Source organism: Gallinula chloropus (genome assembly GCF_964237585.1).
Source record: "Gallinula chloropus genome assembly, chromosome: 5".
NCBI classification, from domain to species: Eukaryota; Metazoa; Chordata; class Aves; order Gruiformes; family Rallidae; genus Gallinula; species Gallinula chloropus.
In genome coordinates this window covers 7,665,033-7,682,183 of record NC_140090.1, presented here as the reverse complement: position 1 = coordinate 7,682,183, position 17,151 = coordinate 7,665,033, and the positions used below count along the sequence as shown (strand labels likewise).

Below are 17,151 nucleotides of genomic sequence, written 5' to 3'. Positions count from 1 at the left end.
GGAAGCTGGTGGGCATGTAAATTATCTTCAGGTCCTGTAAAGATGGGAAAAAGGTGTTACCATTTTTTAGGAAAGTGATACCTAGGAGCAAGTACTATTGCTGGCAAGGAGGGGGAAAGATGTCAGGTACCTTTGGTTATACTACTACAGGCATTGATGCTTCTCTAAGCATTTTAACGTGGTTAGGGGTAACAAATGTGGGCATTCTGTGTTCATTATACATATAGATTATCTTGGGGAGATCAGTATGCTGTTAGTGTGCGTATCTTCCCAGCAGAAGAGCAAGAGTGTGACTGCTCTGGAAAAGCTCTTATGAAGCTGACCACAGAGGAGACCGGAAGCCTGGGAAAATCTGTAGCTTGTGCTGACATAAATGTCTGGCTCTTGCATTTTCCTTCTTGGAATTGGCAGGAACAGAGAGAGAGTAGCCTTTCTGCTTGGAAAGTATCTGCATGTAGTACTGACTGCCACAGCTGAGCTGTTGAAGTGTATGCCTGGTGTAATATGTCCCTATGGTAAGAAGGCAAATTTTATCCTTGCAAGTAGGTCTTGCAAATACAGGGATCCTGTAAACCTTTTAGAGCAAAGAACAGTAGCAACGAAGGGTTTCCCATCTACAAAATACACTTGCATGCAGAAAATGTGCTTATACATGACAAAAGCAAACAGGTATCTAGACTAAGGTTGTGTTTCTACAGAAACTGAGTCCATGCTTTGGGTTTTTCTTCCATCATTCCTTCCTTTGACACATCACAAAATACCCATTAAAATACAATATGATGTATTTTAATGCAACACTAGATGTTCATCCTGTAAAATAAAGAATAATAGCTTTTGTTTTATGTATTACCTTGACTTAAAGGGACTTGAGAAGAGGGTTTGCTCAACTGGCCCTCTGAACTGGAATGCAGTCATATGATAGCATAGATAGCTTGAGATAGAAGTCAAAAGTCATGGATCCTTCATGTTGGCAACCTACACCTTCCAATCAACCGAAAGGGCAGAAAAGTAGTAGCTTTAGAGTACTTTTCTACCCTTTGCAAATTGTGTTTGCTCCTTCAGCAGCACTTTGCTGAAGGAGCAACACTAAGTCTAAGGAGGAATGACCATCTTGCAGAGGAGGATCCTTTAGCCCAGAGCAAGCAGTGTGATATGCTTTGAGTGGCTTTGCTAGGCTGTGCCAGCCACACCTCCTATAGCCATAACTGTCATTCCCACCTCTGCCCTGCTTCCTCTGTAGTGACAATCACAAAATTGTAATTTTGGGGGGTTTAAGTCATTCTTTTGGACCAGAAGTATTCATAACTGATACCATAGGAGTGATCCAACCAAGAGTCAGGTGAATGGTAGTGCTGGCATGGTGAGGGGTAGCTGAGGAAGGATAACCCTTAAGAAAGCACTGTTGCGGCAGAAAATCTGTGTGGAAGTGCATGTTGAATACTGATAATACCTTCTTTTTAAGGGTTTAACAATTGTCTCTTACTTCTGAAAGTTGCTAATGACAATTAGTTAGGTCTATATATAGTAGCTACAGGGGGAGCAAAAAATCCCCTTTGACTGTGGCAAGCGTAACTTGTGCGAATGGAGCTGAAATTGGTAGGAAGACTGATTTCATTGACTAGAATGACCAGACATCCAGAATTTTCAACCTCAAGTTCTGTATGATGCTGAAAGTTGAACTCTCCCTGTGGTTAAATTCCATCTCTGATGTTATATCATAAATTTAAGACGCCTTTTATGTTTTAGGAAGATTGGAATTTGACATGCCTTATAAAAGCTCTGTACTTGTTTTGTATTCAGCATTAAGAGTTTGTTAAAAAAAAACCAAAACGTCAAAAAAACCATACAAACAAAAAACCCTAGAGCTTAGAGTATAAAAGCTCTTCTAATGACATAATACTAATTATTGAAAATTGCCATAATTTTAACTGTGCCTCTTTTGGGTTTAAGGTTTTTGGATTGTTACCTTTTGATCTCAAGAACTGATTTCAGTGTGATTCAAGTGGAAAGTCTGATTGCTGAACTGCAGTAAAGCAGAAAGTCCTATTGTTATCTAGCTGTACTGACTGAATTTAGAACATACTTTGAAATTGTTGATGTCTGTATGTATGCTCTGTGCATTCTTACTGGGAGCAGAAATTGGAGCCCTAGATGTCAGGGGTCTGGTCTGCAAAATCCTTTAAGAAGACAAGGGAGAACATTTTGAAAGGGTGCATTGATCCAAAATTACAGAATCGTCTTTAAATCTATTTTGCTTCAGTGTTATTGTCACTGGCAAGACAGCTCAGTTTGTCAAATCACTGCTGTTGCAGAGACTGCCAAATAAGTGTCGTCTTCCTTGCATGATTCTTCTTTCCCCAGCCACTCCATTTTGTTAGTGCTACACTCAGATTTCAGGTTTTTATATTTAAAAGAATATATTTGGAAAAATATTCAGATAAGTCAGGAGGTGTTTTTCATATATAATACAATGTTCTGACTTTTAACCCCCATCTTGTCCCCATACTATTCTAGTGCTGAAGCCTTTGGGGTTTTTTTCTGAGATTTCTAACTAGCAGATTCTGGGTGAAGCTGTGCACTGTCTCCCATAACCTGAAGTGTTCCTAAGTTGGTGGGTGAATGCCTTTAATGATGTTGATTCTTGCCCATGGGAAAGCCAGAAATGATGTGGGTGTAATTTAGATAACTCTGTGGTGAAAACCTTTTGGCAAGAATGTCTCCAAAATGCTATAATTCTTCTTGTCTTAAAGGTCCATGTTAGAGCATTCTTTTAAGTTTTTAGTAGAAAGTCCCACCCTGGAGTTGATGTGGTAATGTCTTTTAAAACGCCTCCTTTCTCCTTGGCTCATGGGCTGGAACTGTTAAACAAAACCTGTATTGATAAAATATTAAAATAGGCAAAAAAGAAAATTCTTTGGAGACTGTAGGAAGTTTCTTCTCATGAGATGTGGTGTAGTGCTACTCAGTTATAGATCATCTTGTAACTTTTATTAATTGGGTCGTATATCCAATGTCAACTTGCTGATCATGGATATTTGATGAAGTGATAGCAGAACTTGGAACTTGGAACTCTGCAGTTTATACTTGAGCAATATACATCTTATCAATGTTTCACAATCGGCAATTTAGTAGTTTTAAGGACTTTGATTAGGAAGATAATTTGTTTTTTATTATTTTCAGCATGGATTAGCCTAATTTTAAAGGCTTTATAGACCTGTTTTTCTAATTCAGTGCTTTTACTGCAAGTCAGAGCTGAAATCTGTGCAGTCATTTTCTTGTACAGTCAAAAAAGTGCACACAGAGTTTTAATGTTACAATAAATATCACACAGTAGGACTCTTCAGTCAGTCTGGATTGTGGATTCATGAAAATAAAAGGAAGGATTCATTAGGCTATCTGTCAGAACTGTAAAATGAAATTCAGTTATGGTCTATGTTTCTCTTTAGATCTCATAAATGGAGCCCAAGAACAGTGTGAATTGCCTCCTATGGATGGTTTTCCTCACTGTGAAGGGAAAATAAAGGTAACTGATCTGTTTTTAATCTTACTATGTACATTCTCTTAATATATTTTGCAAGAGGTCACTACTTGGACAATGGTGTAAAACAAGAACACCTGTGTCAAAAAAGAAAAGAGGATATTTCGGAAAGTGTGTCAGCCACTACAGCACTGCTCACCTCAAGCCTTTACTACTTACAGCCATAAAATGCCATATTGTATTAAGATGCTATATTTTCTAATAAAATGCCTAATTATTTGAACGCAGCCTAGTTATTCAGAAACTTTCTTCTCCTTTTTGAGAAACCCTGTTTTCCGAGCCATTTGGCATTTCCCTTCATTAGGACTGGAATTCTGTGTGTGTGTCACTCCAGTCCTTTCCCTGTTTCAGCAAGACATGGCTTTACAGTTCTTTCCCCTCTTTGCCAACAGCTCTGTCCAGTTCTTCTCTTCTCTGCTAGAAGCATTGTGCCTCTTCCCCTCACAAGTCTCTAAGTGTGCAACAAGAACACAGCAGAAATTCTGTATTTTACTAATAATGCAGTTGGAAAAGCCAGATACAGAAAGTCATCAGGCTTTGGTTGGAAAGGAAACAAAAGAAAACCAACCCAAAAAGCAAAACCTGCAGAGATGGGGGTTTTAGTTCTCTTTTTTTTCCCCCAACAAGTATTTCAAATGTAAGGGTACTGTTCTAGTAGTGGAGTACAAAAGTGAAATTGCTGGGCACTTAAATATCATTACAAAGTATTACAGTTTAATCTGAAAATGAAAACAAATAATTACCACAGTATATGTGAAATTATGTTGCCATTTTTTCTCTAAATAAAATCCTTAGACAGTAGTAATTAAAAGAAAATAATCTGTAAATTTTAAATCTCTGCTCTGTTTTGATCCGTTTTGGCAAACTGTCTGCATAGTGACTGTGTAATACATTAATTGAATATTAAAACATGAATTTAAATTAATTACTGGCTTCTGCAGAAATGGCAGATTCTTGGCAAGACTGGTCAGATGGAAATCTTGGTAGCTGAAATGATCTGTTAAATTCCAGAGCAAGTGTAACAGGGGGCAGTGCAGTGAACTCCAGCCACACCCATATGTCTGGATCCTGATTATATTTTCCTTTTGATATTCGTCTCTGCTTGCCTGGCTACCAGTCTGTATAAACTGTGCTCATGTCTGGTATGTAGTTACTCCCCAGTGTAGCTGAGTGCACAGATGCATTATGCTACAAAATATTAACGAAATTCCTTTTTTGTTATTTGGGATTTTTATCTGGTTGGCTAGAGCTGCTTGCAGCTGTCCCCTGTTATTCCCCAGTTCAGTGTGTAATGGTATAGAGTAATTATGTAGCACTTAACCCTAACAGACTCTGCTTTTGTTCTTTTACAGTGGATGAAAGATATGTGGCGATCGGATCCCTGTTATGCAAGTTATGGTGTAGATGGGTCCACATGCTCCTTTTTTATTTACCTCAGTGAGGTCAGTAATCTTTCAGTCTGTACAAGGGGAACATCATAGTGCCTCAATATTTTTGGTAACTGTTGGTAAACTTTTCTCAAAAGAAATCCTAACTTCAGAAAAAAAAAATCTGTGGAGAGCAAAAAGCTATTAAAACTGAATTATTGTGGAGTTATTCATAAATCCTCTATGTGTTTCTAGCCTGGAGAACTCTAATGTTTGTAACTGAAGCTATGTAAGCAGCAACTGTCCAGGGATTCCACGCTAGGTATCCTGTTTAACTCAAGTATGAATTCAGTCACAGATCTTTGCCTCTGAACGATTTTTTCTGTTGCTTTCTGTAGCTCTTGAGGTTGTTACAAGGAAGGATTTGGGATGTAAAATGTAGGAAGTGGAACAAAGTGGTATATGCACCTAGAAGCGTGGCCACTTCCTGCTTAGGTCATGTTGGTGAATTGCAGCCTGTTAACAGGACACAAACCCCCTGAAAGTCATATTTTTGAGTGAGGTTGCAGATATCTTTGCACTTGACTACTTCTTTTGATAACTTACAGCAACTGATTTTGGAAGGGGTATTGATATCTAGTGGCTTACTGTTTGGAAAGCACTGCAAGAGCCAGTGTGGTTGCAGAATTGCAAACTAGTATTAATTGTGAGGTCTCTACAGGATTTCCAGGGAGAGGGTTTTTAAATTATGTATCTGAGATGAAAACAGTAAGTATAAGTAACCTGATTGTAATGAAATCAGTTTCTGTTAGCTTTCTCAGCTGATGGTCACTGAACTTTTGTGGGCATCGCTTTAAACAGTAGTAATAGCTAAATGCGTATCCGAAACACGTATTCCATTGCTGTTACTAAGTGTTGATTTATTTATGGGCTATAAAGCTGGGGTAGGGAAGGATACAAGATGAATGTATTATTTAACCTTTTATTTATCATAGAAGCGAGAGAAGTGGTTTCATAATCATCTGAACTTGATCTAAATTTTTACTAAAAGGTTATGTTTTAACATCAGCAGAGTTACATTTGCATAGTAGTATTCTGTCAACCAGCTGGTGCTTCATGTTTTTAATGCAGATGCATCTTAAAATGAAGATATGTGTCAACAAAATGTGAGACTCTAATGTTCTTGAATGACATATATTATTTTGTATTTCTTTTAATTAACAGCATTTTCAGTAGCAGTCCTTTCTGATCATCAGTTTTGAAAACTTTGATTTTCCAAAGTTCTAGGGATTTTTAAATTGTTCTTTAAGGAGCTATATTGAATTTGGGCAACTTCCCATTCCATGATGAAACAGTACCAATTATTTATGTGTATATTTGGCAACATCAGGCAAAGGTCTTGTACTTTTCCTTTAAAGTGTTATCCCATGACAGAATGTAAAACTAATATTGGGTGAGCATGTTATTAACCTTGAGTTTGAATTTGGCATTCTTAATCCTATGATTAATTCCATGATTAATGCCCAGCAGCAGAGGTTGAAAGCTTAAATGTTTGCGAATGCAAGCATGAAATGAAATTCTAATAACACTACAATGATGTGGATTTATGAGGTGTGTTGGCTGCTAAGGATAACTTGGAAATGCTGTTGGAGGAGTAATTTGTCAAAGTGGACAGTGATGAAGGGTTGACAGTTTATAGTACGGTTGCACAGCTGAATGATAAATGCGTCTACAGAGCTCTCAAGTCAAAACTGCTGATTTAAAATATTAAAATGCATTAGGGTACTGGAAAGATATTACTGTTAAAATATTTTGGTTTTATTTTAAGGTTACGGTATAGGAATAAGGTGGTTGTGTACACATCCACTGCTTGAAAGGGCAATATAGGCATCAAATTATGAACAACCTCCGTTTGAAAAGAGAATATGCATCGAATTGTTCATACGTCTGCTTTTGCTCTTAATATCACCTCTGCAGTCTAGTATGACAAGCCCCTGTGCAGTGCTCTTTCATACTCTTTTGGCATCTCCTTTTTCCTTCTGAAGCAGTTCAGTTAGGGTATTACATTACACTCATCTAGCACTCTTTGTAAGTCAGTTTTATACTTGTAAACAGAGGAGCTTGAAATTGGTGTGTAATGCGGCTTCAGAACCACAGAGACATGAAGTAACTTGCCTACAGTTTACACAGAGCTTCAGGAACAAAGCTTGGAATAAAACTCAAGTCTTTGGGTATCTATCATGTGCCCTTCTTCCGTTTCTACCATGTGTGTCTGCACTATGGAAACATTGCAGTCAAAATCCAGGCTGCCCCAAGTCATCTCTCCTGCAGTGTCTGCACAAGTGCAGGTTAATAGAGTTCTGCCTCCCCTGATTTGCTTTGGGTGGGACTCCTGCAGGAACACAGAAGCTGAACAGCTCTTCTCTCCCCATCTTGTCTTGGCTGCTTGAGCAGAATGGGAGGTGAGCGTGGCAGCAGAAGGAAAGCCAAAAGCAGTCCAGCACATTCAGGCTTATGTGTTTATTTAAACTGTCCCCTGCACAGACTTGCAGATGAAGCTCCAAGGATTTCTGCACTTCTATTTTGCTGCTTTGCTGCAGGCACCAGATCGCTCCTGGTGGATGATATGCAACCGTGCACTCCTCAGAGCTAATTGTGCTGGAGCCTTCAAAAGACTGGCAGAGACACAAATGGCCTGAATAGCAAAACCAGACACATTCTCTTGAATAACAGACCAAGACAGGGAATAAAAGTAGCAAAAATTGAAAAGCAAGTTAAGCTAACTCCCCAGTTTCTGGCTAGTTGGGACTTGTTTCCTTTTAACTGTGATGCAAACTTGTCTGCTGAGAAGAGTTGCTTCCTTTTAAACTTAGCATTTGGGTATGAAAAAGCAAGTTTAACGCCGAAATGTCACTGGCGCAGTTGTAATTTTCACGGATGGCATTGCCTCTGGGGAGAAATGTGAAAAAATGAATTTCTAGACAGTATGAAAATATATTTCACAGCAAAATGTCAGTTTGCAGCTGAAGAATGAAGCTTTTAAAAATATCTTTTAGAAAATGAATTTTGCACACAGTTTCCCAGCCTACCAAAAAAAAAAAAATAATAAAATGAGAGATCGTGTTGTTCTTTTTCTTCATCTGGATAGGTGCTTTCTCTAGAAGAACTGCCTGCCACACAAGAGTAGGACTGCTGCTGTGCCTGATGGCCAGGCAGTACCACTGCCCAGGTGTCGTTACATTGATGCTTGACTGCTGCAGCTGGTCAGATCTCATTAAAATCCCATAGTTTGGATACCCAGCTTGCTTTTCAGGTGCAAGCATGATGTTTGGTGCCCATATTGGAAGTAGATCCAATATTTCAAAAGAGTAAAACTGTTTCAAAGACTAGTCTTTGAAACTCCTGCAGCTTTTGAGCACATGTTCATATATCTCCAGAGAGAATGCTGGTTTTCAGTTCTTCTGACTTGGAAACAGAATGCACAGTTTGGTTGCAGGAGTATTTTTCTTTATGCTGTTACTTTTGCTTTGGGGGATAATGCAAAAAGACAGAAACTGAAGGTGATTTTGATTTTGAGTTTGTTTCCAGAATGCAAACTATAGTCTGGGGCACACTTTACAGAAAGCACCTGGGAATTGTAGTTATACCAATATCTCAAATCTCTGTGGTTTTGGTAGTTGACCGCAGTTTGTTCATGTCTATGGAAGTCCCCTTTCCACAACTTCTGCTGTGTGTGTAAGCTAATTTCTGACACTGAGGTGAGTTAATGATTTGCATTTCTTCAGTGTAACATAATGTGAAACCAGCTTCTTTGAACTCTACTCAATTATTTGGAAGACTGACAAAAATAGCATTGTAGTCTGAAATGCAGAGCAGGAAAAGCTCAGATTTCTGTAGTTATCATACATGTGTCCCTAAGAAATTAGATGCTAATGATAGTCAGTACTTTGTCCCCAAATCATCCATTAGTGTATTGGTCTGGATTTGGGTGATTAGGGCTCAATTATCTTTTCTACTTCTGTCGTTTTAAATTCAGACTAGTATTTTTCTGTCTGGTTGCAAAAGGCATAGGTGCCATGTCAGACAGGAATCAAATTTAGTATGCATTATTGAACTTAGATAAGAGACCATTTGTTGATTGATGGTTATGTATAAAACTTCATGTTACAGTGTCAGTGGGACTGTGGGTGCCTAACAGTCAACATTTGGGATTGCCTGTACACTGCGCAAACCTGTGCACTCTGCCCTTTCACTGAATAGGCAGCAGTTGTCTTGCACACCACAGATTTTGTAGCACCTTCAAAATTACTATGTATCCCAGAGGAAATGCTAAACAAAAGACAGGTATCTCACCTTCTAAAGCAGCTGAGAAAGTCACCTTCCCAATCAGAGCAGTTCTTTTGCATCAAATTCTCCACTGGATTTTCTAAGTGAACATAATGAGTTCCTTTCTCTGCCTGCCTTCATACTACCTGATCAATTTAAGGATGCACCTTCTTTCATCAAATGCTGCAGCACTAGGTTTTGTTGCTGTTTTTTTTATTTCCCACTCTGGGACTGACATAAGACACTTAGTAGAAGCACTTCACCGTGGATAGAATTACACTGAGCAATAAAGCTGTTCGCTTGACGTGCAAAGAAAGTTGCTTTAGTGTCCCTGCAGATGGGCTGCGCCTGTCCTTCAGAAGAGTCCAAAATGAACACTATCCCAAGTGGCTAGAGAGAGTACCCTTCAGCTTCTGCTGTGTTAAACTCCCATTATGGTTCTAAAAGCATAGAGGACTTCCTGAAATTTTGGATGTGGAGAGCTGCAGACAGAGAATAATTTCATTCAGGGTGGAAGAGGCTCAGACTGCCCTGGTGCTACAGATACTTGTCAAGTTCTTGTAACTGTGTTTGAAGTCCTTGCTCTGTGAGACAGCCAAGAGCTGCAACCTTGGCTTCCCTGCATTTTCAGTGTGTTTCTGAGGAAGAATTATTGGAACAGATACCTGCAAAACTTCTATAAAACATGTTCTTATTTCTTAAGTTTGGGGGGGTTGGTGTAAAGTCATTTTACTAGTAAAGTGCATGAAGAGAAAGTCACTGTGAGTAACATAAGTCTATGTTAAGGGATTAGAGAAACACTGATGTTCAGTTTAAGCAGAATCTGGGCATTCACATCCCAAAGCAGTTCAGAACACCAGCTTTTCACTATATCTGGAATCATGTAGCACTTTAATTTTGGACTTGTGAAGTACAATACAGCCTGACCTTACGGAACGAGCTACGTATGCTGTGCTGTGTCTACTGCAGTTCACAAACAGGTAGGGAACACTTGACATCTCAGGTGGATGCAGTTTCCTAAGCATGATCAAAAGCTACCTAATGCACTTGATTGACATTGAACTCAACTCAAGGTACTGGAGGCACACAGTAGAAAGATAAATCTAGGGTTTTTTCTAAATAATAGTGTTGATATCACTCATTCAAAAAGTGGTCAGTCTTCAAATATGCAGTTACTGTTTCCTAGCAGCCATCTTTAACTGCTCATCCATAGTCTGATACAACATCCTTCCTATTAAATCCTGTGCATGACTGTAACAGTTGCTGTGGAGAGATGAAGCTAGAGAAAGAACTGATGCTAACCCACCGAGAGGAAGGTGGTCCTGAAAAGGGAAGAGTCTGGGTTCCTCCTTTGGACCCAACTTCTGTGTTTGTCTTAAACCATCAAATGAAGCATATAAAGAAGTTGAAGAGAAGGATCCAAACAAACACTGCTTCTCAAGCTTAGGACTTTTGGCATGTAGATAGTCTTTACCTAAACAAATACAAAGCTGAAGTATGTCTCTGATGGAGATTTCATCTAGACGCATTTTAGTGATATAATCCTGTCACCTGAAGTTCTCATGATACTTTAGGTCCTGCTTCAATTAGAAGTAGTTCCTAGGCTTAAAGATGAAAGGTTACATGTTCTGGATTGGGAAATGCTTATGTGCTCAGTTGGAATTGAATACAGGTACACTAGGCAAGAGAGGAAGTTCAAGTAAGGAAAGAGCAAAAGAAAGAGCAGAAAGTGGTTGTCTTGAAGAAGGGCATCAGTATAGTTATTTAAATTATTTTCACCAGAAGTAGTACATATTCTGCACTACTGTGTATCGTTACATGGGGCTAAACAGAGAACACTGCACAATTGGCTACTCATCTCAGTGTAACTTTTACTCGTAATTCTGACACAAATACTGAGTACTGTTCTTGACTTTAAAGCAGTCTTTGCGGAGGCTTTGTACTGCTATAGACCTTAATTTTACATAGTTCAATGCAAAATCACAGTTAACTGGAAGCTTTTTTACTTGAAATACATATAGAAATGCAATTAATGTAGTTTTTGAGGAAAGCAGCAATAAAACTTAGCAACTTGCTCAGGTATCTTGTATAAGTACCATCAAATCAGCAGGCTTTGTAACGCTGCAGGAGAAGCCTGTCACTGCTATTGTTTCCTTTTCCAGTAGCTCTATAAAAGCTGTCTCTGAAGTCTTTGCTGTCTTCTATAGTTGCAGAGGTTGAAACCCCTTTCCCTTTTACTGAAATGTGTGTGTGGACTGTTGATCATCTGTAGCTCTCATGAAACAAGAAAGCCAGAACCTGAGCCAGAACCTTTTGTTGGAAGTGTGATAGTTCTTGAGTACAAGACACCTCTAAGTGCTGGTGTTACAATTTGTGTAGGCTTTCCTGCTGTAGTTTCTCACTTTTTCTCTGCATCTACCTCATAATGTCTACTGTGCTATAGAAGTGGCTTTTGGTGCATGAGCTTCAGTGCTGAGTGTTTGATAGTTCTGCCCACTGCCATCACCCTAACTGTATTCTGATTTTCCTCTCAGTTTCTTTTAGAGCTGTAAAATATTAATTCCAGTAATGATCTGAGGAAATAACCCAAATTCTGATAATAGATTTGTATTAGTATTTTGGCTGCTTTTGCTGTCATGATGTTTCCATCTTAGGGGCCTGTATATCTCTGATCTTTTTTGCCTGAAATTCACTACTAAATTGATTCCAATTTGGCTGGTTTCTCAGAGGGTATTTTGCCTTTCCATCTCCACTTTCTCTTGAGACAATAGTTAAATTCTTTTTTTTTTCCTTCTTTTTTTTTTTCCCCCTTCTTTTCCCTTCCTATGGTATGCCAGATTACTTTCCTTCATCTTTGTTGTCTTGGTGCTCTTGTTAACTATTATGTCCCCATCAAACAACTCTTGCTTTGTGAGCCACTAGCTCATAAAAATGAGCAGAATTATTTCCTTTTTCCATAGGACGATGCCTATTCATTCTTCCTAGTGCATTTATCAGTCCTGAGTATAACAAAACAACTGGCATATTTTTAAGATAATGTGTTTAAACATCATCCAGAGAGTTGAATTGGTCTTTCCAATGAAAAGAGGGATTGACTGAGAATATCAATAAGGCAGAATGAGTGCTAGACCTTCTGCATACACTGATATTACTTTGTGTCTACTTCCTAACTGTTTATTTGTGATTAGAATTAATGTAATTTAATTCAGACTAGAGGGAATATTTCTAAAAGCACCACAAAAACCTATATTTGTTTTTCAGTCAGTGAAGCAGGCTGCTAACTGTCCTTGGCAGCTCTGAAAGCTATTCAATTCCTTTAGGATGCCTGATGGTGCAATGTGAAATACATGAAGGCAGAAAAGAGGCACGTACAGTAGTCCTTGAAATGTGATATCTTAATATAGATATTTTTTAACGCTCGGAATAATCCAAAATATTTGTACTATTAAAAAAAAAAGAGGGGGACTGTGAGTGATTTTTACTATGGAGCTTGTAACTCTCTTCTGCTGTGATTCAACAACATCCACTAGTTAATGTTAGGGTTGCTAATTCCTGCAATTTCTAGAATGTTTCCAGAGCTGGAGACCACTGAAGAATCAGATGTTTTGAAATGAAGTTGATTGAGTCGCCGCATTCAAAAGTTGCATTAGTTATGTTGAGTAGATTAAGTCATAGCATTCAAATTAATGCTTCTATATAATTTGTCTGAGGAACCTAAGCTTGATGCATTTCTTCCCTTTAATAGGGTTATGATGTCTGTTAATTTATTTTCGTGGGATTGGTCTTCTAGACAATCATTTGTTATGATCTTAAGCTTTTAATCTCTAATACTTCAGGCTTACTGCAGCATGATTAAGCTAAAATTGTGTTTTGAAAGGTCTATGACCAGAGGACCCGTAAAAGCAGCTCTGATTTTGAGAGTTATGAACTTAATGGGTAGTGATGGGGTATCTTAACTGGCCTATGAATTTTTGCCTTTCTCCCTTTCCACAGTACAGTTATGTTTCTGTGGATTTGCCTCCAACAGTCAGATTCCTTCTTCCCCAAAGTGAATGGTCTAATTTCTTGAAGAACAAGAACAATACAGATTCTACAAGACAAGCAAGGTCCCCAGGGAGAGCACAGGAGCTTCCAGTGGCTTGCATCCATTTGCTGTTTCTTCCTTAACTACTAGCTGTAGCATTTCTTTCTGATAGACAATAATAGAAGCATTGCATTTGCACTGATTGCATTTCTCTAAGAATTACAGCTATTAGTAGATGTGGATATTGCCACTTAAGTTATAATTTTGTCACCTATGCCCTCTAAATAGGATGACTTTATTCTTCTTTCAACTTTTTGTCTAGATTGCTACAAGGTAGAGCTTTGATCCTGGGGGGTTATCAGTCTTTGACATTTTGTAAAGATGGGAAATGTTCCAAAATATGTTTTTTTTTTTTTTAAGGTTTAGAAGCATAAAAACTTAGTGCTTTTGAAAACATTTAGGAGCTGCTCAGACAAACTGTATTTAGAGCATTTAACAGCTGACCTCTATCTTGAAAGGGTTTCATCATCTGTATTCATTATCATGAATGAATATCTAAATGTGACTTTTGGTTGCGAATTTGCAAGGTTAAAATAGTATTGAATTACAAAAAGCAGTTTTACCTTGCAGTGACTTACTAATCAGCCCATGCTTTATTTAAGGCATAAAAAGGTGTGATCTAAAGCTGGTGAGAGGCTTTGGTAGAGCAGCTAAAAGTAGAATAGAATGATTTGTTTTCATGTGGTTGTTTTATAGGTTGAAAATTGGTGTCCTCGTTTACCTTGGAGAGCAAAAAATCCTAATGAAGAAGCTGATCAAAAAACAGTGGTAAGGAAAGCATTAGAATTAATTATTCAGTAATTGTCATTTTTACAAAAGATTCAGGAATTCTGTGCCACATAAGTGCTAAGGAGACTAGAATTTACCATTTTTATTCCTCAGTTCTTCAAAATTGAAGGGAAACATCCTTGATTGTCTATATGTAGCTCATCATGTATTTTCTCCAGTCATTGCATTGTGCTGCAGTTTTGATGGTAGATTTCCTTTAAAAACATTTCTTTGTTTAAATTTTTGAGATGTTTTATGTAGATACTGAGAAAAATTTCAAATCTGGAGACCATTCACTAACGTTAAGTGACCCTATTTGAAACTGTACATTTTTATTGTCCCATAAGTCTTGGTCTTATATATAAAATGCCTTAATGGAAGAGGCTTATATATATATTTCAGTTTTGTAGCAACATTTTGATTACTCCTATTTTTTCCATTTTAAAACTCTACATTATACAGAGTTGTTTCTAAACTATTATAGCCTAATTATGTAGCACTTAGGTATTTTAGGATATTTTCTTGGCCGTATATGAACATTGCTTACATAATTGAGATATAGGCTGTCTCATTTTGTAAAACCAATTGTTCTTAGATCAGTCTACCTTTAATATTTCCTTTAAAAATTATACTCTAGTAATCTTTCTTCCTTCATGATATAATGGGAGACTTCCTTGTATTTGGAAAATTCATGAACTACGTGAATCTTCAGCATAGTGTTTTGATTTTATACCGTGTTTCAGAAATACTTCAACCTCATTTTGAAGCACGGGAACAAAAGCAAATCTTGCATTACAGAAATAAATACATTGTGAAACATTGCAAACATATTCTGGGGTCTTCCAAATGCGACTAATTAAAAATAATAGGAATTTATGTGGCTTAGAAATGTCTGTTTGAAGATATATGTAATATTTTAAGTAAAACCAACCTGACTATATTTTTTAATAAGAAATGTAAAGAAGGGAGTTCACATTTGACAATTTTTTTCACTTCTGCACAATACACTATTTGAAGAATAATGTTTTGGGGTTTGTTTTTTAATGCTTTAATTGAAGGCTGAAATTCGTATCAACTTTGATAATCTCTACAAAATGATGTCAAGACATGAAGAGTTCAGGTGGATGATGTTGCGAATCAGACGAATGGCTGATACCTGGATTGAAGCAATTAAATCACTGGCAGAAAAACAAGATTTGGAGAAAAGAAAGCGAAAAAAGGTAGGTGAATAAATTTTTCATTCCTGCCACTTACAGAAGCTTTTAAGCTTTTTGTTCCAGGAGTGACTTCAGAGTGGATATACCAAATATCTCTAAAAGGCTTATTTTGTACCTCTTTTCAAGTAGTAGTTTGCCATTTGAAATTACTGTTACAATGTGTATTTGCTTTACAAGTACTTTTACATCACTTCCACAAGTTGATCTTTGAGTAAGTTTTCTAACCTCTTTAATTTTGGATAGAGTCTATGTTGTAGTTTATATAGGAAATAACTGAATTTGCTGCAAACTGATGAAAGGGAGTATTTTATGTAGTTGTAGAAAACAACAGTTGGACATGCTCTCTCTAAAATTGAGACTTTACATGGTGCATTCCTGGTTTGCATGTGAGTAGACTTAAAGATAACAACTTTGGATCAGATCAGTTAAGACCTCCTGTTAATGAGTTCACTTTAAAAACCATGAGACTCTTGAAGTGAAAGGTTCCCTTTTATTTTATTTAGTTTACTTTTTTAATTAGCTCAACTAGTTAAGATAAAGTCAAAAGTTGTAAACACAACAATGGGTTTCCCTTACTGCCTTGTTCTTACTGGAGCCAGTCCTGAGCAACAACAGACTATGCACAGCCATTTTTCTATCCTCTTTTAAGCCTGGCTAGCTGTATCTCAGTTTCTTGCTTGAGATTCTCAGCCCTCACATGAGGTCTAGACTCCATATTGGAGCTCTAATGTTTGTGACATACTACAGTCTTTGAGCAGTCTCACCCTATATCAAGGAGCCCTCTGGCCTGTTTTATCAATGAAATACTACAACATCAGAGAATACATAAAGTCAAGAATAAACAGAAGTGTTGCTGTCCTGCACAGGCAGCTTTGATGGGATGCTCTAGTGCTTATTCTTTGTTTTTTAAAAGTCCTTTGAGGGTGCTCTGTAAAACGTATGGTGATTTCATCTTAATACGTCAACTTCAGTTCTGGGAGCTGCAGGAGATTTGAGTGTAATGCTTTGTTGAATGTTGCCACTGTTCTTAAGAGTGAGGGAAAAGGTTTTTGATGCTTGGGAATTTTTATGCTTGGCACTGTTATGTACCCACGCTCAGCCCAGGTATGTAATGAAGTGTTTGGAACTCGAGTTCTGTGGTTCGTTGGAAAGGCAAGCACAGATTTCAAGGAACTACAGAGAAGACTCTCCTCCTGTGGCAATAGAGAGATGTTCAGAAAGCATCCTGTTATGCTTATGTGGTCTTCCCAAGTTCTTAGTGGCTTCTTCGCAAAAGAAGCTAATGAGACCCATAATTTTCTGTGTAGAATTACAGATTTAGTCTACATGATCCTGCTCTGGCAGGGGGATTGGACTAGATGATCTTTTGAGGTCCCTTCCAACTCCTAATGTTCTGTGATTATTTGGTGAATAACACCAGTTTTGGGGGTCTGTTTAATTACTAATCTGGTGGCAGATAATAGTGCAAAACAACATGGTAACATTCTTTAAATACTGTTTTAGAGACCAATTGCATAATTAAATTATTGGGGTGGGAGTATTGGATTTTTTTGGTCATAGTTGGAATTTAATAGAAGGAAAAAAATGCTGGGAGGTATAATGATTGCATGCTTAATGTCTAATATCTTTAACATATGACTTTACTTTCCAGATTCTTGTTCATCTGGGACTTTTGACAAAAGAATCTGGATTCAAGATTGCAGAAAATGCGTTTAGCGGTGGCCCACTTGGTGAATTAGTCCAGTGGAGTGATTTAATTACATCTCTCTACTTACTGGGCCATGACATCAGGATTTCAGCTTCACTGGCAGAGCTCAAGGAGTAAGGAGATTACTTTCACTTTTGAAACTG

General features: G+C 37.7%; 1 protein-coding gene across 1 annotated transcript in view; it reads left to right on the top strand.

Annotated features, from left to right (window-relative positions):
• Positions 1–17,151, top strand: part of MGAT5 (alpha-1,6-mannosylglycoprotein 6-beta-N-acetylglucosaminyltransferase) — a gene marked incomplete at both ends in the record, with an annotated part of 71,342 nt that overhangs the window by 13,079 nt on the left and 41,112 nt on the right. The window contains 5 exons of the mRNA XM_084265358.1: positions 3,447–3,523; positions 4,891–4,980; positions 14,012–14,083; positions 15,142–15,303; positions 16,952–17,121. Of these exons, the coding sequence (XP_084121484.1) occupies positions 3,447–3,523; positions 4,891–4,980; positions 14,012–14,083; positions 15,142–15,303; positions 16,952–17,121 (571 nt within the window). The remainder of the gene's footprint in view (positions 1–3,446; positions 3,524–4,890; positions 4,981–14,011; positions 14,084–15,141; positions 15,304–16,951; positions 17,122–17,151) is intronic.